This window comes from Passer montanus, unplaced genomic scaffold, assembly GCF_014805655.1.
Source record: "Passer montanus isolate IOZ18808 unplaced genomic scaffold, ASM1480565v1 scaffold2, whole genome shotgun sequence".
NCBI lineage: Eukaryota > Metazoa > Chordata > Aves > Passeriformes > Passeridae > Passer > Passer montanus.
This window is the reverse complement of record NW_024366591.1, coordinates 7,022,054-7,044,344: the sequence shown is the minus strand read 5'-3', so window position 1 is coordinate 7,044,344 and position 22,291 is coordinate 7,022,054. Positions and strand designations below refer to the sequence as shown.

The 22,291-nt window shown below is 41.9% G+C and overlaps 1 protein-coding gene across 1 annotated transcript; it reads right to left on the bottom strand.

Moving 5' to 3' along the window:
• Positions 1-24: 24 nt before the first annotated feature.
• On the bottom strand, positions 25-20,765 carry CUNH1orf198 (chromosome unknown C1orf198 homolog). The gene is made up of 4 exons (XM_039707541.1): positions 20,273-20,765; positions 12,930-12,980; positions 3,586-4,137; positions 25-1,657 (listed from the first exon to the last, which is right to left on the bottom strand). The coding sequence occupies exons 1-4, from the start codon at positions 20,618-20,620 to the stop codon at positions 1,601-1,603; spliced, it is 1,008 nt and encodes a 335-aa protein (XP_039563475.1). The 5' UTR covers positions 20,621-20,765; the 3' UTR covers positions 25-1,600.
• Positions 20,766-22,291: the final 1,526 nt, after the last annotated feature.

Here is a 22,291-nt window from a genome sequence, read left to right as displayed (position 1 = left end):
GTTTTTTTAGTTGGTTTTTTTTGATGGGGTGTGGGGGCAAGAAAAGAGAGGATATGCTTACAGCATTTTCCTTGTCCAACAAGTAAATTTTAATGCTCTATCAGCACACTGCTTGTTCAGAGCAAGCAGCACACCAATTAGAGGCAAGGATTCTTCCAGGGCATTGCAAACCCTTCCCATAACAAGCAGAAAAAATCCTACTGCATCCAATTCTGCACATTTAACTGCCCCTGGCACAGAACCAAATGTCAAGTGCTAATCCATGAGAAGCCTAGCACAGCTATGGCTTAGGAGATGGTGACCTTCTTACAGCCTTGGCTGGGACCCATTAGAGCCCTGTGTTTTGCCTTCTACCCCAAACAAATGCTATGGGACTATTGCTGAGGTAAAGGGAAAAGTCAAACCTTTGGCATTGGAGCAGACCAGTCACTGGCTGTGCGTAGGGGAATTAAGGCTTCAAGGTGAGGTAAACACAGTGAGAATCAGTGTGTAAATCATGCTGCATTTCAGAGACAACAGATCCAAAGGACAGCTACTCTTGCTCTCTACATTTTAAACACCAAAGATCATTCAAAAGCAGAACTGGAGGCAACATTGCCAAGGGCCACCTTGAGATGCCTCTCTGCACCTTAGGAATAAATGTAATCCAGATGTTGAACACTAAAGAGGATGAACCCACAAGGAGGAAAAAGCACCAAAGTTGATGAGTCCTTGAGACGATAAGCTGCTTAAAAAACAAAAAAGCCTCACACTGCTGTGACCTCCCATAAACATAGTGGTTTACCGACACAAAGGTAATCTACACTCCAGAAATCCTCAGTGCTGTAGTTCCAGCACTAGTTTTATGAAGAGCTATGCTCTAGTAAGGAGGCAGTGAAATTGTGTTCCCTGAAGAATTTCTCCAATTTGTTAGGTGTTGTCCCACTCCTTTCTACCCACTTCCCAGTCTTCAATCCAAACACCAGAAACACCATTTTCCCAGGTAATTTTTTTAACACTCTTAAGTTATTTTAGCAGATTTGTAGGTACAAACACAGTGCTTTTTTGGATCCATCATTTTGGCAATGCCTTTGCCTTCTTCAGAAGAAAAAATGTCTTCAGTAAGTGGTACAAAAGATACTTTCAAAGGAAACGAAATCTACAAATCAATGCAATTCTGGGTGCTTGCCTTTCATACTGTTTTTTTGCTAGCTGTCTGAAGTATGGTTGGAACCACTGCAGATGCAACACTATTTCTTACAAGCCACGCTAGCAACGTTTCCACTGAAAATTGCAAGCTGGTCCTGTAGGTTCCATCTCTAGGATACAGAGACTCATTTGTGTTTCTTTAACATGTATACAGTAACTTTTTCCATCCTTTCAATACAGTAGCTACTAAAAATTTTAACAGATATTAAAAAATATCCAAATGAAAACACACTTCTATCACTGTTTAAAAAACAAAAACATATACGGTATTACAAAAGTTTATACAAAGGCAACATTTAAGAGTTTGAAAGTTACTTCTAGAAAAAGACACAAATGCTAGTAAATTAACATACAAGGAGAAGGGTGTTCCACTCCTTCCCCGAAGTTGGTTTGATCTGTTTTGAAGTATCTTTTACCAGTTGTCTAGAAAATCAAAGCCAGTCTTCAAGATTACATTGCTTGTACTAGTCTGCAAGGTAAAAAAAAAAAAAAGGAAATAAGATGTTGCTGTTAACTATGGTATTACAAACTGCATATTTCACTGTCTATCTAAAACCTAAAGTTTAAAATGCTGTCTGACAATATTTCAAGATCTTTACTATGCTCTAGGATACCTAAGTACCTACACCATAAAATGCTAGACATGACATGGTAAAATACTCACAATGCCCAAAAAGGCCATTCCAAATAAAAATAAAATTATTCTTGTGGTATGCAGGCAAAATATTTTGATTTTTTTTCCTTGTGGAAAAAATTAATGAAGATCAATTTTTCAGACTACATTGGGAATTACAGAGAATGAAACAAACACAGAAGGCAAGCATCATTAATTCAACAGATTGTCTGTTGCAATTAGAGTCAGTTGTTTGCAGAAAACTACACAGATTAAACTTTGATGACAAGTTATTTACTAGGCTATGCAGAACATACTCATTCCTGCCATGTTAGCCATGACATTTAAGGTGATTCTAGTGTTTAGGAAGAGTATTCAAGAGTTTAGGAAGAATATTCCAGAGCTGAGTCTCTGGATTCTCTTCTTAGAGCATGGCTTCCCAGAACAGGGAAGATAATCCAGAAAAGAAGAAAGAAAGAATTCCTTATAATACATGAAGTTCTCTGCTCCTCTGTTCCCATTTTCACATGGGAGGGTTGTTTCTCCACAAACAGAAAAACCAAGCTTTTCAAAGGATTTCAGTTATCTTGAAAACATTCAAAAAGCAATTGAAACTGTTAATTTGTAAGAAAACATGATAAAGCCTTTAACTCAAATTAAAGGACTACCATGTTCATAAATTGTAGCTAGGCAGCTCAGGAAGCATTATCCCTCAGTTTCAGAAGATGGTAACTAAACAAAGGGCTTCAAATACTGGAGTGGCTTAAGTATTGCTCTCTCCTAAGTGCTGTCACTTACTTTTCTTGCAACCAGTAAACTCATTCTGCATCTTTCTGACTTTACATCATCTTGTTTGGAATTTGAACAATCATACTTGGGAAAATAGAAAAACAGAAAATAGAAAAAGCTGTGTGAAGTGCTGAAGGTGTACAGTAATTTGTCAGGCTATTGCCAGAGCAATGCCACAGATTTCAAACAGAACTGCACAGCTCTGCTTGAAGCACCACTCCTCCACTTCACATTTTTCAAGCTTTTGATCTCATTCTTTTTTCCCCCTCCCTGTATCATATCCTACTGCTTCCTTTCTTTTCTCAGAGATCAGCATCTGCTTTTTAAAATAGCTTCAACTGGCTATTGAGCTGCTTAAGGTTATTTTTTGTTGTTGGGTTGTTTGGGTTTTTTCATTTAAAAAAAACATTGAGAAGGCTAATTCTGGAAGCTCATTCTATTTCTATTTTGGACTTTAAGAGAAAACACATTTGAAATCAGCACAGCTGCCTGGGACAAAGCACTGGGAAGTGGCTGTCAGGCTACTGCTTGGAACAGCTGAGAACCAGTTCACCATTCACCACAATGCTGTGTGTACCAATAAAGTATGCTAGACCCTAGTTCACCTACTTTGCAAGTTAAAAAGCTTATTCTTTTCATTAAATGTTTTGCTTTTCCAAATAAAACCCCAAAACCCCACAACCTCTTTTATGTGATACAGCAACTTGCTAGGTTGCTGTCAATGAGCTACTTGGTGCCTCATCAGCATTTCTGGTGTTAGATTTAAATTATGCCGTTACCCTGTATGTTAAAAAGCACTTAATTGTAGTTAATGTGTTGAACAGACTGTTAAATAACAGATTAAATAGACTTCTTCACATCTGAAAGACAAAAAAGCCATCAAGCTGAGCTATGGCTTAGTGATTTTTAGAGTCCCAAATCTTCCAGAGTGGCCTTGGCAACTGTACTTGCTGCACAGTTTTTAATATAAGGACAATGGGTATAGCAGTACTCACCTGTCCAGGCATTTGTGGGTCTGTAAGTATAGTACCATCAGTATCTTCCTTGTTTGTCCTAGAAGATGCCAGATCCTGTGGTGGATCAGGAAGAAAGAAGTCATCTAGAGAACTAGTAGGGAGTTGAGTAGGTCGAGGTTTCTCCCACTCGAGAGACACAGAAGGTGTGCTGGGGGCAACAGACTTCTCTGGTTTAGTTATGCTGGGCTTCTCAGCTTTGGTCATCTCCTTTGGAGCAGACTCTTGTCTGTAAAAAGAGGGAAGGGGCTTCTCTCCTTTCTCCATGGACTTGATCTGGCTGGGGGTCAGGGACTGGAACTCAGACTTGTCTCCTTCAAACTTCGAGCGCTCTGCGTTTATCTTCCAGAAGGATGATTCCTCTTCCTTTCGGGATGCTATCAACCCCTCAGAACCAGGGGTCTTATTGGCCTGAGAAGATTTAGGGACTTGGACACCAGGTGCTGCTTTAACAGGCTGCCTCTGCTCATTCTGCAGCTGGGCACCACCTTGCTCTTGTATGGAGAGAGATGCAACACTGAACTCCATCTGACTCTGTTCAGGGACAGAAAAACAGCATTTCAAAGAGCTTCACACAGATACAGTTTTGACTTTCTGACCCTGGTGCACACAGATAACACCTCAGCCCACTGCGAGACAGCTCTCAGACAACAGATACCACAGCAAAGCTAACTTAATTCCTCCATAAATGTCTATCTTTGTAGTTTCATAAAAATCACAATTTTTAAAAGTCTGAACTGCAAGCAAACATAAAAGTCCCAGACCTGCCGCAGAGGAGACAGGGAAAGCAATTTTATTGGAGTTACTCAGTGCCATCTAAGGCAGCAGTACACAGCACTGAAACATTAGAATAGCGGCACTAAGACATTACAACAGCTGCAGATGCATTTTGAAAGTCAGAGATGTTTTACATCAAAATTTTAAGCAAAAAAAGCTTCAGAGTGTAGCTCAAAAGGCAATTTTCCATTATAGTCTTTGAAATAGCTGGCTACAGGTCCATCTGCTTCCAAGATAAAGGATTAGATGTAATGGGTATGCATAGGTGAATAATTTTATAATTCTAATGCCCCTCTGAAGGAAGAGAAATAACTCCATCAGGAGCATTCTTCACCTATTCCAGAGCCCTGGTTTGTTTTCACTTGGAGTGCTGAGACAGCTGTACCCATTTCTGAGAGGTAACACTGGCCCAGTGTTACCTCTCAGAAGTGGGTACAGCTCTCAGCACTCTTTTCTTACAAGTGACCACAGTTAATGCATGAAAATAATCTTACAAGTAACAGAAAAGTGAACAGTACTTCAAAATGTTTGTTTTACTTACCACCACCTCAGTGAAATGATTCTCAACGAGCTAGACACTCTTCCAGCTAATAAAAGTTAAGCCTTATTACCCTCTGAGAAACATGTAAGCATATGTGCCAAGAAAGAACAACCTAATACACAGACTTGTGTTTGTAAAAAGGAACAAATAATGCAAGGAAAAAATAAAATGCTTTTACTGTTAAAGCTACAAAAGAACAACCTAATACACAGACTTGTGTTTGTAAAAAGGAACAAATAATGCAAGGAAAAAAAAATGCTTTTACTGTTAAAGCTATGTTGTTGTAATCATGGGCCTGATTTGGTTTGAAAAAAAAACTCCAGAGGACTTTTAGCTTTTGGTTGAAATGGTTGAAAGACACTTTGAAAGTTCATTACAAATTTGTGATGTTTCTTCACCATTCTACTTCGTTGCTGAGCCTTTCCCAAATAAAACTGCAATAGCATCTATGGACTTCAGTCTAAAACAAGTCCTAGTTGCATATCATTTTCACTGAAGTGTTTGATCTTGAGTCCTACATTATTGTGCATGTGAAGTTCAAAGGGACTCTAGATCTAGCAGGACTCACACGCCTAGTAGTTAATATTCAGAAACTTCTCATCAAAGAACAACTGTTAACCCAGCAACTGATTATTTATAAAACATTTTTTTTTAATAGTCAGCAGCTGACTACACATAATTTGATTCATGGACTTAGATCTGACCTTTCTAAAGAATTGGATGCATCGTTTTTCCAAGGCTGTATGCAAGAGAGCAACAAGCTCCATGTTCTCATGAAGAATATACTGTGCTATCAAAAGATGCAGAACATAAACAAGCTGCAAGTAATTATAGCTCAGCTAGAATAAGGTGAGGGTAAGGATACACGCAAGTCTTACCAAACAACTTAACACCCTACCCTGCCTGCAAAAAACTATGAGGAAAAAATTACTGCTCTGATTTATTTTTTTAAAACAAGTCATGATGTAAAATTAGGAGCAGGATATTTATTCACAGATAAATTTTGCATAAACAAACCATAGATGCAATGGTGTTGAGGATTATTTACAGTGACTGCCATTCCCTATATTAAAATATAGGGATTTATTTCCCTAAGCTCATTTGGCAGTACTACTGAATAGTGATTTACCACCCTGAAGTTAAGATGCTTTAAGACTTTAGAACTGATAAAATCCCAGATTAAAAAAACCCACAACACAATATAAAATAGACCTGCAATTCCCCAACAGCCAAGAGAAAAAATTAAAGGCAGATTCTAAAAATCAAAGACAGGTTCAAAAAAAGAAAATCCATCTTGGAAGACTTAAGTCATGTAGGAATTAAAACTGTGCTACTTTTTGTCCTGCAGCAGTCTGCTGTCTTCTGAACAGCCTGTCCTGGGGCTCACACTGGGGATGACAGTAGCTAAAGGCCATCACAGCAGCAGTCATTTTCAGTAGAATGATTCCTTTACCCCCCAGCCCAAGGGAGAGGGAAGATCAGTGCCCAGAGAGCAGAAGAGCCATCATAGCCCCCAGGTCCAGCAGGGCAGCATTGGAAATAAAATCCAGAAAAAACACCCATGGAAGGGAAGTTATGGGTCTGTTAAAACAAAAATTAGAAAAAAAGTAAACCAAGAAGATGGTTCTGCATTTCAACAGCAACTAGCCAGACAAGCAAAGCCAGGCCTTCTGAGAAGTTCTCGGGCTGTGGAGCTAAAACCACTGACTGTGGTGATATTTTACGTTCTTTTTATGGGGAAAAATATCAACTCAGAGATGTGGTTTGGAAGCGTCACATCGCTCCTGGCGTAGAGAAGAGCGTAGCACTACAGCAGCACTTCAGGCACTTGTAACTTTCCAACGTGCTCGTGGATGCATGCTCTAGAGAGGATGTCCTCTTTGCCCTTTTGTGCAGAGACCACGGGGTGCACCCATTTCAGAAGACAGGACCACCTGACATTTGAGATTGCATATCTGTCTCATGGAATGCTCTGGAGATAAAACAGTTCATAGCCTGACATAGAATAATCCAAATGAAAATACTTTTTCTGGAGTTTTCATTCTCCCAAAAGGAAGGCAAAGAAGACTACCCCGACAGGTTCTGAAAGCACTGTGTCTCAGCATGATGTAAATACAGTTCTGAGAGGTCACAGGGATAATTCTGCTTCTACCATTTAATTCCAGAAGCCAAGAACTTCTGTGGACCAGTCACAAGATACTCTGTTTTCCCTGAAATATATAATGCTTCTATTTGACTTCTGAGGTTATTTAACACATCTAAACCCCTAAGAAATGTAGCTGATGAAAGAAAATTATTAATAGGCAATATATTTCCAGTTAAGAGAATTGGCAATAAAACACCCTCCTCCGCAAGGAAAAAGCAAACCAAACAACAGAGCAGCAGCCCAAGTAGGAAGATAATATCACAGAGATAGAAAAGGCCCATGTGTGTGAAACACCCTATGCTGATATCTAAGTAATGAATAGTACTGTACACTCTAATGAGTCACTAGACACTACAAATGTGATTTTAATTAGAGCTCTGCTCTCAGTTTCTTACATCAGATTGCAAATTGGCAATTGGTTGCGTCAGCAGGAGAAGGAAGCAAACTATATTTAAAAGACAGCAAGCTCCCTCCCTCCCTCCCTCCCTCCCAAAAAATGTCCTTTTCCTTTAGGTTTGCCAGCTATGAAAATATCTTGATGCACATTTCTCCTGGCCCCAGCCAAACGTAGGGTAGCAGCTCACCTGTAAAGGTTTGCCTTCCCCAGGCTGGGGCAGAGCTGCTGTGAGCTGCACCTGCCCATGCAGTGCTCAGAGGCAGAGCTGCACTTGTGGCACCCTACCAGGTGCCACCCTGGGGAGGCAAACACTGAACAGTGGGGTGTGATTTCATGGTCAAACGTGAGTTGTCTTTCAGGCACAGTTTGGGATTCTAGAGAGAGGGTTTCAGCTCCCTGCTGCTTTCATTGATTTTGTATTACTTTACACGAGCTGCAGTTTCTGTACGTATAAATCCCCATCTGAGGAATAAAATAAAAATATTTTCTTTTTCCTACCATCTGTCCAAATGGTATTTCTGGGAATTGTTCAGCCCAGAAAGTCTCAAGAGTTTACAGACAGACTAGTACAGTCTCAACTGTAATTTCTAGAAATTATTGGAATTCAAATAAAAGCTATTAACAGCAGCAATATTTTCAAGATATTGCATGAGCAATATCTTTCTCAACTCATTAAGAGAGAGGGGCTAGAGAGTGCATGTGAAAGCATGCACAAAGAAGTACTTTGAGGTAAAGCAAAGCTAGAAGCCTTTGCTCCTTTCAGTCTTATCCCTCTGGTCCCAAACCACTGCAAGGGTTTAAAGAAAGGATGTCCTGTCTTAATCATTTTTCTGTATAGTAGATATAAATAATATTATAAATTGCAGGTTTTAGGAGGTTGCATGTCCATCTTTCCTTAAAAAGACCATATGAAGGTATTTAGGAATTTTGTTTACTGGATTAAAGAATTTAGACCAAACTTCAGTCTCAAGGCAGCAACAATCCACTAAATTGTAACAGTGGCTGTACATACTCATGGGAGACAATGTATGCTGAAAGAGAGGCAACAGAGGCACTGAGAATGTCACGATTTAATTATACTGTATGAAATCAAGTCTCAGTTCACAAGTACATATTAAAAACAAGATGATCACAAAGAACCCAGGAACTTTTAAAGCTTCTTATTCACTCATCAGGAATGTGTAGTATTTTACTAAGCAGTCACGCAAATACAGCCAAAACAAATTGTTTTGCTTGGCAGGCTGAAAAATCCAAATTGTTGAGACAAAGACTACAGAAACACTGTCAAAAGCAACTTGTTTTAAGCACAGCCTGATAAATGCAGAGGTAAGAAAGCCAGTTTAAAAAGATTTAGAAGATGACTTTGCTTTGCTGAATAGACAGAACCAAAATAAATATAGAGCTCAAAGCAGCTGCAGTTTTTGCTTTGTTTCCTGTGCACACCGTGGGTGTTTTCAGGATCTTTTCAGAGTCAGAAAGAAATCCTTAGGTCAGCAGAGGCAAATTGCAAGGGCAAAAAATAGAGCAAAGCACTCAAAACCAATCTAAGTAATTTTAGTCCATATAGAAGGACAATGCTAATGTTATATAGTATGGACCTTTGAAGGAAATTCCATTCTATATCCTGCTGCTATGAACTGAATCCAGCCAGCCACTGTTTCTGGCTAGCTTGAGCAAGCTTGTACTGACAGTGCCTGGTTTTATGCTCAAAACCAACAAAGACTGATGCAGGAACTGAATCCTAACACTTGGCCATACAGACTAAAATAAACCTTGAACACAGCTTCTATTACCACAGGTTGGGTTTGGTGGGTTTTTTTTGCTCAAGAACTAATAGTCAACAGAAGTTTTACAGCACTGTGTTTTAAACATACGGAGTCTAAATCAAAAAGGGAGGGCTAATCTCAAAAGCTCAGGGATCACTCCTTCTGAGGAACTGCTGCCATTTAGGCCAGCTTGGTAAAAATAATCACATCAAATTATAGCTTGTAACAAACAATTATAATATAATGCTGCTAAGGAAGGAAGGAAAAAATTCTCTTCAGCCACTGTGTTCCTATTTAAAACAAAACACTAACTAGGGCTTGTACAAAGAAGGATACTGAAGACTGCCTCAATTTTAGATAAAGGAAACAGTTGGTAAAGCATGTTTATTACAAGTGCAACATAGCTGTTTTCTTCCTAAATGATTGCTGGGATTAGATCACTTCTGTAGCAATATAATTAGGGAATTCAGACAGGGAGGCAGCAACCAGATTATTGAGGGATTGAAGCCTGTAAATTCCTCATTTTGTTTTTTAAAATTTCTGGGGTTTTTTTGTTTATTTATTTTAAACACACTTCAGAGGCTTCTCTTTTCAACAAATACCTGAGGGCCTGTTGAAAACAGAAAAGAATTGGCAACTATTCTACCTGTATCAAGAAAAAGAAATCTTTAGATATGCATGTGTCAATTTAAAGTATATGGAATAAACCCTATTTTCATTAATAGCATGAATTAGAGGTAAATTGCAATTTATTCCCATGCTGCTCAGTACATTCTGTGTGTTAACTGAGGTGGCAAAATGAAATATTTTCTGCCCATTACTAAATTAATTAAGCCCCCCCCGCCCCTGCCCAAATGTAAAATCACAAAACCCATAAAGTTCTGAGTTCAGGAAGAGTTGCAGAGAAATTTTACTTCCAAGTTCAGGCATGATTCTTGTTTTCCATTTATATCTTGAGGTTTGTGCTGAGTTTCACTGAATTTTGCTTCAAACAAACCAAGAAACCTCAAAGGCTAAACTCAGCTAAAATGTCATCTTTCATCTCACGTAAACCTGAAGCCATAAACAGAATGCCCTGAATTCATAAACCTGGGTAGAGCTCCAGTTAAAAATGTAATCCACATTTCAAGATATGTTATGTCCATGAGGGCTCCACCCATGAACCAAATCACTCCCTCCAATTCAATCTTTAGTTTTATAATGTCAGCCCTTTTGCAGTGCCAAGTGAACTCACTGCTTCCCAAATTTTCCTTCTGAGAAGTGTTATTGTTATCTACTAAAAATATTTTTTAGATGCTGTCTAACAGCTAACTTGGCAATTTACATTGTAGTTCTACCTTGTTTGCCTTGTCTGAGGATTTAAAAATAAAAAGGTGAGACAAGAAATCATCATCTAAAAATAGTGGAGATATTCATGCGAGTGTTTGTTGTGATATGAACGACTGCAGCCCATCTCACATTTGTGTTTAAAATGAGAATACGGAAAGTTTACTTGTAACACAAGTGAAGCCACCAAGCCCTTCAACAATGTTCTGAACAAAATGTACACTGTTCAATACAGCAATTCAGTACACTGAATGTGTATGTACAGCAGTTCAGTACACTGTTCTCTGGGTAAGTTTGAGTGCCGTGGAAGTAGGGAATCCATGGCACTAGCTACAATGAGAAAAATTTGTCAATACCTTATCAACTAGAATCCCTGCTGCCATCACGGTTACAGCTGAGAGCCTTCAGCCTGGGAGAATACATGCCCTCCCCTCTTCTCTACACTTCTCACTACCCTCACAGTTTCCCTTGTGTTAGTTACAGAAAATACTCATTTTGCTGCTTTATTTTTCTGTCTCAGTGTTTAAGGAAAAAAAAAAGGGTAAGCCAGAGCATATTTGTGCACATTCAGGCCATAACATTCTAAAATCCCAAACCAAACAAAAAGCTCTGCATTAAAGGGAGATCAGGGAGAAGAGTGTTGTGGAAAGAACAGCCCATCCTGGGGAGAGCCTATGGAATGGAAAGAGCCTGACAGCCTTAAATAACGGTGGGAACAGGTCTGGCTCCCACGACATTGAACAATGCATTTCAACACACCAACCTTCTTGAACAGCTCATTCAGATTTCCTCACATGGGACCGCTTGAGTAAGGCTACTTTTTCCTCAGCTGATACCTCATTAAAAATTGCCTTCCATTATTACCTCATAAAGTTAGGGAAGATCAAAGAGTAAGCACAAAGCAAGATCCCCACTTTTGAAAAGGAAGACTCAGCAGTAGAAGGATTTGGTTGAAAGACTGATACACTGGGGAAAAACCAAAAGGAAGAATCCACAGGAACTGACCAAACCATACACATAAATCCAGACAACATGGATACTCTAGACTTTTGCCAAAGAAAAAGGTCATGCAACTTTTCAGCCCACAGCTGTGGCACGGCTTTTATTTCTGGTCAGCAAGGAGGGAGAGGGGAAAGTGGGAAAACCAGAAAATCCTCCACTGGTTCTTCAACCATCATAGCTTTTAAGGGAGTTTTAAGGCAAGTGAAGACTAGCATTGGTTTCTCTTAAACTGCAGCAATGCAGGCTGCCAGGACCCAGGAGTCACATCAAGTTATAGGTTAATCAGCTTCTGCAAAGCACAGATGGGGTGCAGCTACAGGCAGTGACCTTGAGCAGGGAGGGCTAAGTCTCAGGTCAACTGGATTAATTTAGTATTCACTGGTATTTCCAAATAATTACTCTGTATTAGGCTAAGATTATATTCATAAGGTCATACATGATTATCTAAAGAGTTCAAGGGCAAAAAAAAAAAAAGAAAGAAATAGGGAACAGCGCAGTAGCAGCTTTCTCTGGCAGATAAGGGCAAAAAACACAAAGTCTGAAATGTGTGATTAAATTAACATGCCTGCCATACCCAGTTGAGAAAGACAATGAGCTGTGGTTTTGCTCCCAGAATTTTTCCAACAAGAAGAACTAAACTTTATTTCCCACCACACATATGGCACAACTGCGTTTCCTCACACTGCAGGCTCAGAAAGATGGAGAACTCTGGCTCTGTGATCGCCATATGAGAATCCCATCATAAATAATGCTTTAACAAAATACCAGAGATGAAGTAAAAAAAAAGAAACCCCAAACCGACTCACCACAGAAAAATATGTTATTCTTTCAAGGAGACTTCTGCAAAGAAAATAACATAGTGCTTCTAGCATGGCCCTAGGTTAATAAGTTTCACTACATTTGTCCTAAGACAACATTCTAGCTCATAATAAAAAGATGAAGTACTAGACAGGCTTTCAGAAAGAATCCAGTGAAGTTATGAGATACCTGCACATTTCTCACACCGTTTTCTAGCTACTTTACTCTTGACCTAAAAGTGAAATGCAGCTATGTTTATACAGCATCTGAGACAAGGGTCTTACTAAACATGGAAAGTTGGTTAAAAAGTTTGCAACAAAAAATAAAATTGTAATGAATTGGTCTTACATCTGCACTCAAAGCCAGAACATTAGCTCATGAAGTATATTTTGAGTTTCTCCTGAAGTAAATCAAAGCATACCAATCCTGTTTGATTTGCAGCATGGTCACTTTATACCGCTTGCATAGAATAAAGGTGACATTAACCTATCAAGTAACAAAATGAAGACAATAAATGCAGTAGGAGCAGTGACGAAGCAACAGAGAAAAAACCAAAAAAAGCTGTTTAATTACCTTTGTTTCCCAGGAGAATGGAGCTGAGTGTTCATCTTGCCAAGTTATGTCCTGAAATAAAATTGAAGAATGACTAAAAATCAGAAGAGTAGCTTCATCTTCTCAGAAGCATTACACAGATGACATTATGTTACACTGCTGGAACTGTAACACCCACTGCTACAGAACTGACTAAAAAATGAAAGCACTACTTAAACATGGCACTGATTACATTTTAAGACTGACTGAAAGCAGGTCCTCTGAGGGGAAGGTTATCAATACTATACCAATTTAATCTACAAAATATATGAAGGTTTAACCTGGTCTAAATCTCCTGAAATGGTTTCTCCACAAATAGCTTTAAAATGTATTAGATTTCCAGTCTTCTACTCAGCGTTTCTTTGGTAGCCACTAGCAACACACAGGGACAGAAACAACAATAGGAGAAGGGGCCTCAGGGGAAATCAAGTGCCATTTACTCCCTTTGGCAGACCACAGAGCAGTAGTGGGGCAGCGAAACAGCTGCGTGGCCATCGGGCCAAGCCCCAGCTGGACCCAGCCCCAACAGGACACATCAGAGCACCAGGGCAGTGACAGCCACTCTGAAATACACGTTCAGTGGTGTCGAAGGAGCCACAAGGCACCCACAGCACAAAATCTGAAATCCATTATTTGAAGATGCTGCATTTCTGCAACTGATCCCAAACAGGGAAATTTAAACAATCTCTGCATACATGGTGTGCCCTCCAGAAATACAGGCAGCCCACACTGAAAAAATGGTGGAAAATAATTTGAAAAATTATTGTTGCTCCTATTTGTTGAAGAATTACAACAACATGATTGCACTTCTATCCCTAGTCATGGCTGGGACTCAGTGGTACATTGGACGGTCCCACAGGTAGAGGTGGTGAGCTGCACCCTCCACACTGAGCAGGTCACTGCCTGTGGACACTGTAGCACACCAAGAAGAACAGGAGTGGGAACACCGTATGGAAAGGGAAAGGTCAGGAGTACCCATGCAGGATTTTTACACTCCTGCTGTTCAGAGAACAACAGAACTCAACCATGTTTTTACACAACACAGGAACCCCACATCTCACTGTGGCTGCTTTTTTCTTCTTATTTCTGGTCTCTGACTTTCTAGGAATATATATCTTAGACATCTGATAACATTCTCCTGATCTGCCCTCTCTTATTTCACCGTAGGCAGATTTTTATGGCCTAGAGCTATGAGATCATGATTTGAAGTGTCTAAAACCATCTCCTAAACATAAAAACATGGCATACTCCAACTATTACTCATCTGTGAAATACAGGATTTCTAGCAGCAAGGTATTTGTGGTATATATGAGGGTGATCCCACGCTCTTAAAAAGAAGTGACCTGGTAGAGCTCATCTAAGAGGAAAGGCCTGGGCTTTTCTCAATCACATACTGTGGCCAAAAGGAAATTTGGTATAGGAAATTTTTGCCAAGAACACAAATGTAATTCAGGTTTTCTCAATCTAGGAAACAGATTCTCCGATGTTTTAACATTTACAGGAAAAAAAGGAGCAGAAGTCTGCTTTTTAGGATCTATCACCATTTGCACTGTGGTGTGCTGCTGTCTGCATGGGAATGCCACACCACTCAACGTGTGATATCTCACAGCAGGTCTAATTATTTCAAACTCCTTCTAGGACAATATCCTTTGCCTCTGAAATGTAGTTGTTCATTTCTGAAAAACTGGAGTTCATAATTTCTGAAGCATGCATGACAGAGGAATCATGGCCCAAAAGAGAAGAGAGACGGGAGAACCTAACCGCTGGATTGAGTCTCACACACAAGAAGGACTATAACACTCCTGTCTTTGTGCGGTCTGGATAAATCAGGGCTTGATTCAACCACAGCAGTAAAGGACAGAACTGAAGTCCAGAGAGCAGTGTAACATTCCTACATGCAGTCACAACGCCTTGAAGCTCCAGATGTGTAGGCATAGTGGGTTTTATCTAACGAGTTTAAAGGAAGAGCTGTCTTCTTGCCATTTACAGGACAAGCAAACCAACCAGGGACCAGTTTTAAACTTGGCAGTAAGCCAAATTCATCCTCATCCTGGATCCAAGACATCCAGTTCTTTATTCTGCTGTATTTGAGGCACAAGAAGACAACACCGGCAGGGACAGCTCTTTACCCAAAGCTCCCAGCACACCCTCAGCTCAGCTGTGACACCACTGCTGGGAGCGAGCCCTGAGGACAAAAGGCTGACCACAGAGGGGTGAAAAAGCAGCATGGGCAAGGCAGAGTGGCAGTATGAGGCTGTCATGCAGCAGGATACATCATTCCCTGCAGGACAGAGCAAGTCAGCCTCCCACTTCAGAGTCTCCTCAAGCATCATTGTCCTTGTTTGCACCACAACTTCCAACCTCAACCTCCAGCATAGGCAAGTAAAAAGTTCCTGGAATTAATTAATTTGGGTAACAGCTGTCAAAAGTTCTGGTCAGAGATATAATCTAAGAGTTTCACAGATTACATAAAATGGAAGTAGTAGACACATGTTAAGCAGCAGTTCATTAAAAGAAAAGGATCCTATTTTTATTTTCTTTTTACTTAAAAGGAGGTGGCTCATTGTTTCTTGGGCTGCACAGCCCTGCCCTCCTCAGAGACAGTAACTCTGAGGAACTCTGTCCACATTCACAAGATCTTCTGTGGGATATAGCAAAGAATAAAATAGGATAAGACGTGGCTGGAGGATACAAACCTTCAAGCAATGGATGTCTGTGGTTATTTGAAGTGCACTTGGGGCTAGGATGAAGGAGACAGCTGACAAGTTCTGCCCATTGTTAGGGAAGGGAAGGAAGTTCGTGGCCTGAACCTCATGTGTCTTCACACACAGAACATGCAGAGGACCAAGTGAAAAGACAGGATAATGCTGAACTGTGTTGTGCTACCTAAACTGCCTGATTCATGTTTATCACCAACAAAATATGAGAAGTAACTTAGTTTTTTTGTAAAATATACAAGTTCTTACATGCTTGAAGACACTGGGAGCAAAAGAATCAACTATTCCTATAATAACAAAAGTGAATTATGACTGGAAATTCTAGAGAAAAAGGATTAAAGGCCATTTATCATCAACATAGATTAGAAAAAATCCATATCTGATCAGCTTTTGTTTTCAGCACACAACAATGCCTTCTTCCAGCAAGAAGGCAAATAAATAAACTTTTGTTCACCAGGGTTAAAAAAAGAACCTATTTGTAAGAAATGGGGCCTCATGCAACATATTTCAAAGCTGAAAAAGATGAGTGAGAAAGAGAGGCAAATATCTGGTCATATACTTGACTTCAACAACCAGCTGCAAACTACATAAAAAAGAATCACAAATTACATTTGCTATATGTAGACAGCTTGCTGCAAAACAACATCTGAATTTCAAAATGGAAGGCACTGCTAGAAGTGTGCCTGTGTATCTGACATGAGCATTGTTCAGCACAGCTGACAGTAGCTGGGCAAGACACAAACCCACCAATAAATGCTTCTCAGAAGTGTTATTAGAACAGGACTTGCTGGTTATTGAGGTTTTACTGCACTCAAAAGCTGCCTTTCATTTTTGGGTGTTTAAAAAGCAAATCTCTAAAATGCCAAACTTAAAAGTTTTTGCTATATTGATTATTTGTTACTTTAAAGCAATTTTAAGTAGGGAGGTAAAAAGGTTGATCCTTTGATGCCAAAGTTCTTAAGGCTAAGCAAAACAAATAGAATCTCTGACTGAAGGCAGGTCAGTCAAGCTTCCCTCTTAAAACTCAGTGAATGAAGCTAACCAAACTCTTACTGTCTTTCCTCCACATTAAATGTTTACTACTTCCTAAAGCATATGGCATTGTTTCCAATGTAAAGTTTAGTTCTTTCACATCCAACTCTTTTACTGCTCAAATACTTAATATCCATTCAAAGGAAAAAAAAAACCCTAAAAAACAAAGGAAAAATCAGACCTTGATTCCACATGTCTACGTCACATGCTTATGGATAAAGATGATATTAAGAGAACAGTGAGAACTTGCTGTAAGCTGAATATCTAAACTATCTTTCACTGAACCAGAGAGAACCCAGCGGCATCAACTGACACCAAATCAGCTGCATTTTCAAAGGCTGGCCACTACAGCATGCAAAGGGTGTCAGTCTCTCACGTACTGCTGGTTTTCCACCTATTCCCCTCATGGTTTACAGCATATTTCAAAAATAATTCATCTATACTACATTCATGCTCAATCTCATCTTGTATTTCCAGATTTCTCCCTGCTCAGTTAATCTCCATTTCTACTGATATGGGCATTAGAATGAAGAAATTATAAATGGAGAGATGCCAGCAATTGGAGGCTTGTTGGAAGGAGGAAGCTCTGTTGCAGCATCCAAAAGCTCTTGGAGAGGAGGCCTGGGCTGTCTAGACACAGAAAATTATGGTGAAGCAACAAATAGCCTCCTGTGCTGGGTTCATGTGCCATGATAGCAAGTCAATCTTCAGCAAACAGGACAAAACTTATTTCACTGTGGTGTGAAATGACCCTGTTAGCCCAATTCTCTTTTGAAACTGTGCTCACAGTGCCTGCAGGGCTTCTGCTACCAACTCCATGACTGGTGATAGCGCAATGAGGATAAGATGGAAGAGAAGGAGCAGTGACTCCAGGCATTTGCTAAGAGTCACACATGGTGCTGCAGTGCTCTAGCATTATAAAATGACTGGATCATGGCTACAGGATGCCATGGTCCTGTTACTGCACGTCTATGTTCTGTTACACCCTTCCCACACAGCCAACATACTCAAAGGTGTTTTGAGAATGTAAGAGATGTTTATAGTTTGAGAACTTACAGTCCTGGGCTACAAGTTCAGGAGATAAATCTGTTGTTAGAAGAGCTACACAGGAAATGGTGGGGGCGAGAAAGAGGGAAGCTGTCCAGAACTGTCCAGAAATACAAGACCACTACACATATCCTCTGGACCACCTTATCATAATGGCAATATGCATGAAAATGGGACTGAAACGGTGAGAGGCCCAGACCAGCAAATCAGTATCTTCAGTATTCATCCTTGGTTTGCTTTCTACCACGTCTTCCAAAGAACACAAGGTCAGAGAGATCAAATTTCTGTGCTTAAGCAAGCCCAGGTAGATCACGACATTTCAACATCAGTTAACAGGGAAGATGAGCTGTGGTTGGAAACATGAAACTTTTGGACCAGGTGTATCAGCAAGAACATCATCAGGCCAAAACACTCTCACTGAAAGCACTGCAGCATCCACAAGTGATTCTGAGGCATGCGGGCTCTTCCCCGTTTCCTTGCCTTAGGATGCCATACACCAACAGCCAGGGAGAGCAATGGTCCTGAGCGAGGGCTGGGCGACCACGGCGCGTGCAGCAGCTGAGTCTCACACAGGCAGCAGGGGCACAGCTCCCTGAGCCACCCGAGCAGGACACAGAGATTCCTGAGCTCTGCAGGCCAAGCGCTCGCCAGCCCGGCGAGTTGAACCGAACCAGCGAGGGACCAGCGCGGTGGTGGGTCCACTACAGCAAGACAAGGAGGAACAATTTGTCAGCCAGGGCAAATGTCCAACAATCAGGTTGAATGCCAGCAAGGGAGCCAGGGAAGAGGAAGCTATCAGATGAAGAGCCAGAAAAGGCTCCAAGGCTCAGTAGTACAGTTGGAAGAAATAAAATGGCAATGGTGAATGCCAAAATGAGTGGAATCTCTTTTCTTCAGAGAAACAATTTATATTATCTTCTGCTTAGAAGTCAAAGAGGAAGTCAGTTGGGGCAGATGCTTCCAAAATGAAACGTTTTGTATCAAGTATTTGGATGATCCATGCATTCTTTGGTTAATAGCTACAGAAACATTAACATTATGCATAATTGTAACTGTATTTGGGAGAAGCAGGGACAGCTATTTTGCCCAGTTTCAGATGGGCTCTCTGGATGTTTAGGAAATTATTACTTCCATACAGTGCAGCACAACAGCCTACAAACATGCTTGCTTTCCTTCCAGATCCACATAATTCAAAGCAGAAAGCACAGCAGAGCTTTCCAAGGTTGGGAAAATGGAACATATTTTTTTTCCACACTCTTTAAATTCTTTCACTACTAACTTCAGATTTAAGTTTCTTTTCAAAGATTGTTTGCACAACCAAATTTGTTGTCTTACGTCCTTCCTCTATACCTCTTTTTGGCCATTACTATCAAATATTTATCTAGAATTTTGGGTATCATGAACTAGACTAACCTGAGCTACATCCTAATCTCTCTAGCTTTAGATATGATGTGTGTGCAGCACAGCATCACACCCTTCTGACAGGGGAAAGACAGGCAGCAGTCTCCTGGCATAAAGCTGGTTGGGAACCATGATGCCCAGTACCAGTATGCCCCACATGCTTCTTAGAAATCCCATTGCAAGGGATATTGGAGAGGAGCCTAAAAGTAGCCCTGCTCTCTTTAAACTGGATTGATGATTACAAATGGAGAAGCAGATTTTTAATTTTTTTTTTCTGGTAGAAGCCACATAATTAACAATAGGTCACTTAAAGTTATTTTATGGACATAGTGAAAGAAACTAGCTCTGTAATCATACAAGCATAAAAGAATATAAAAGAAATGTAAAAGAATAGAAAACTAAAGGAATCAATACAGTGAATAAAAGACACCGTATCAGAAGAGTACTGTCAGGTCTCTTGAAGCATTGTTAGACCTTCCTCTTCAAGGGCTCACACTCGGTAACACGACCCACTGCTCCAGACCGGGTACTCTTTTACTGTGGATTTCCAGAAGGGCTACCACGCTTCACCATTGGATAGATGGCCCTCAGAAGGTTCAAAATCCATACTTTTTGCCATCTATCTTTCCACACCCTTGTTTTTCCTGGCATGTGACATGGAACAGGCTGCATTTTTTTAAGGTGTCAAACATGCCAAGAGCTGGAATGTTTTCAGTGTTGTATTTTTAACCGTGTCTAAAACTAGAAACGAAAAGGAAGAGATTTAACTCAGTGTAAACATTCCCTACAGCCCATTCTCAGCAAGGGACTATGTCCAGCGCCATGCCCCGCCGTCGGGGCAGCTGAGACCGTTCTCTTCTCCAAGTGTTCCTGCAAAATCCACTTCAGCGCTGTCGCTGCCGGCGCCTGCCCTGCCTTTACGGTGTGAACATCCCGCCCTCCCGCACAGCGGGGAAAGCAATCAGGCTCATCACCCGGGCACCTCGCGGAACGCCCGCCACCCGGCACCGCAGCCCGGGGAGGTCGCGGCCGCCCCGCCCCGCCCCGCCCGTGCGGCGGTGCCGGGGCCGGGCAGCGCCGCTCCCGCCGGACCCCCGGCACCCCTTCCCCTTCCCCCGCGGCCGGTACCTCGTCTCCGAAGCGCACCACCTTCTGCCCGGTGTTGAGGCGCAGGCTGGGGTAGGAGGCGGGCGGCGCGGGCGGGCGGGCGGTGCCGCGGTGCGCGGCGTAGCGGGCCTGGACGTGCGGCTCCACCAGGCACTTGTCGATGATCTCGTCCTGCTGGCGGGGCGGCAGCCGCTCCCACTCGGGCCCGTAGCGCTCGCGGATCCGCTCCTTCTCCGCCATGATCTTGCGCGCCATGGGGCTCAGCGAGGAGAAGTAGCTGAACCGCTTGCGCTCCCGCTCGTCCAGCGGCCGGTTCCCGTTCATCACCGCCGTGCGGGAAGCGGCGATCGCCGCCGCCATGGAGGCCATGGCCAGCCCGCCGTCCCCAGCCCCGCACTCGCCCGGCGGGATTGGGGATGGGAACGGGAAGAGAACCGCCTCCTCCGCTCCCGTCCCGCAGACGCCGCCTCCCTCGCTCCCTATAAAGCCGGGCGGCCGCCGCCCCGCGCCGCCCGCCCCCCGCACGCCCAGCCCGCGGCAGCCCCTGCCCGCCCCCGCCGCGGCGCCGCCCGCCCGCCGCTCCCGCCGCAGGGAGCCGGCCTTGCTCCCGCCGCCTCCCGGCCTTGCCTCGGGCTCCGTACCGTCCACAGCGGGGGCTGAGCGGGCCTCGCGGCCCTCAAGTGTTCCTGCCCGTAGCGCTCGTCTCCCACAGCCCTTCCCCTTCTTAGCCGAGGAGGTAAGCTGTAGTATTCCCACGCCGCCGGGGCCAGGAGCATCAGGAAAGGACTTGCCTCAGCTGGCAGAGAAGCACCGTGGCCAAGAACCTGCCTTTCTTCACTCCCTAAATAAGTCGTACGTGTTTCTTAACACGATAGAAGACAGCAGCTGCTGTCAGAAGAGAGAGGATGCCTGGCACAGGGCTTTTGACCAACTCCACCAGTTAGGGTGCAAGACGGTCGGAAGCCTCTGTATTAATTTGATAGTAAAGCTGCAGCCTAAGTGCAACAAGTCTGTGCAGTAGGCGTTATATTGGTAAAATAGATGCCTAAAGGCTGAAATAATTAGGTTTTCTGGTCTCTACTGTACAAATGCTCATTTCTGGTAACAAGTCCTTATCTTGGCCAGATTCACCGAGGTCCCACACACAAATTCCCAAAAGATGACCAGTCTCCCTTCCACAAAACAAACAAACAATAACAACATCAAGTTTACCTAAAACAGGCAAATATGTCAGAAGATTTATGTGCAACTAGATCTATTTTGACTTTTGGCCTAGGTAGTTACAGGGGATTTTTTATTATCTGCAAGATATATTACAAAGTAGAACAGATATTGAGGTTCAGATTAATGTTTTTTCACTGCTTAGCCTATTTTTTTTCCTCAGTCTGCTTTCTTTAGTATCATTCTTACTAGATAAATGAGTGGGACTGCCATACATTAATGTTCCCATTTAAGAGTTCAAATGGTATCACCAGACCAGCTGTCTAAAGTGACACAGAAGAGGATGGAAAATGACAATTAGATTTCTCCACATACTTGGTTCTTTGGAGGTAATTAGTTTCCCAAGTCATCACATACCAGCCCAGTTATATAATCCTGTTTTGTTTGTTAAACTTGTTTGAGAGCACTTGACTTGAGCTCTGTTTCTTTCTTAGTCATCTGCATCACGCCCAGAGAAGGAAGCCTTTAAAACACGTTTGCAGGCACACACACACTCATAAGAGGTGTAACACACATTACTCTGAACCCTCCCGTGATCTCCCATTAATCTCTTTTGTCTGCCACCAGGGGGTGGGGACATTGTCAGTCACAGGAGTAAGAAATGAGGACAAGGAAACCCAGACGATTGCATATGGTTTGTTTGTCCAGGCAGGTTTTTCCTTCCCCACCATTCCCTTCTCCACTCCCTCTGGTCTAAACCCCAAAACAAAACCCCTTCTTTTTATAGTTCCCAAGACTGTCTGGTCAAATACCAATATAACTCCCTATTCTCAATGAATAATACAAGGCATAACAAAACTTAGAAGAGGCTTGGAAGAT

Coding starts and splice junctions, on each gene's coding strand:
- CUNH1orf198 (XM_039707541.1), bottom strand. CDS start 20,620: ATGGCCTCCATGGCGGCGGCGATCGCCGCTTCCCGCACGGCGGTGATG. Junction 12,981..20,272: donor TGGTGCGCTTCGGAGACGAG/GTACCGGCCGCG, acceptor ATTTTATTTCAG/GACATAACTTGGCAAGATGA. Junction 4,138..12,929: donor CATTCTCCTGGGAAACAAAG/GTAATTAAACAG, acceptor GTCCCTGAACAG/AGTCAGATGGAGTTCAGTGT.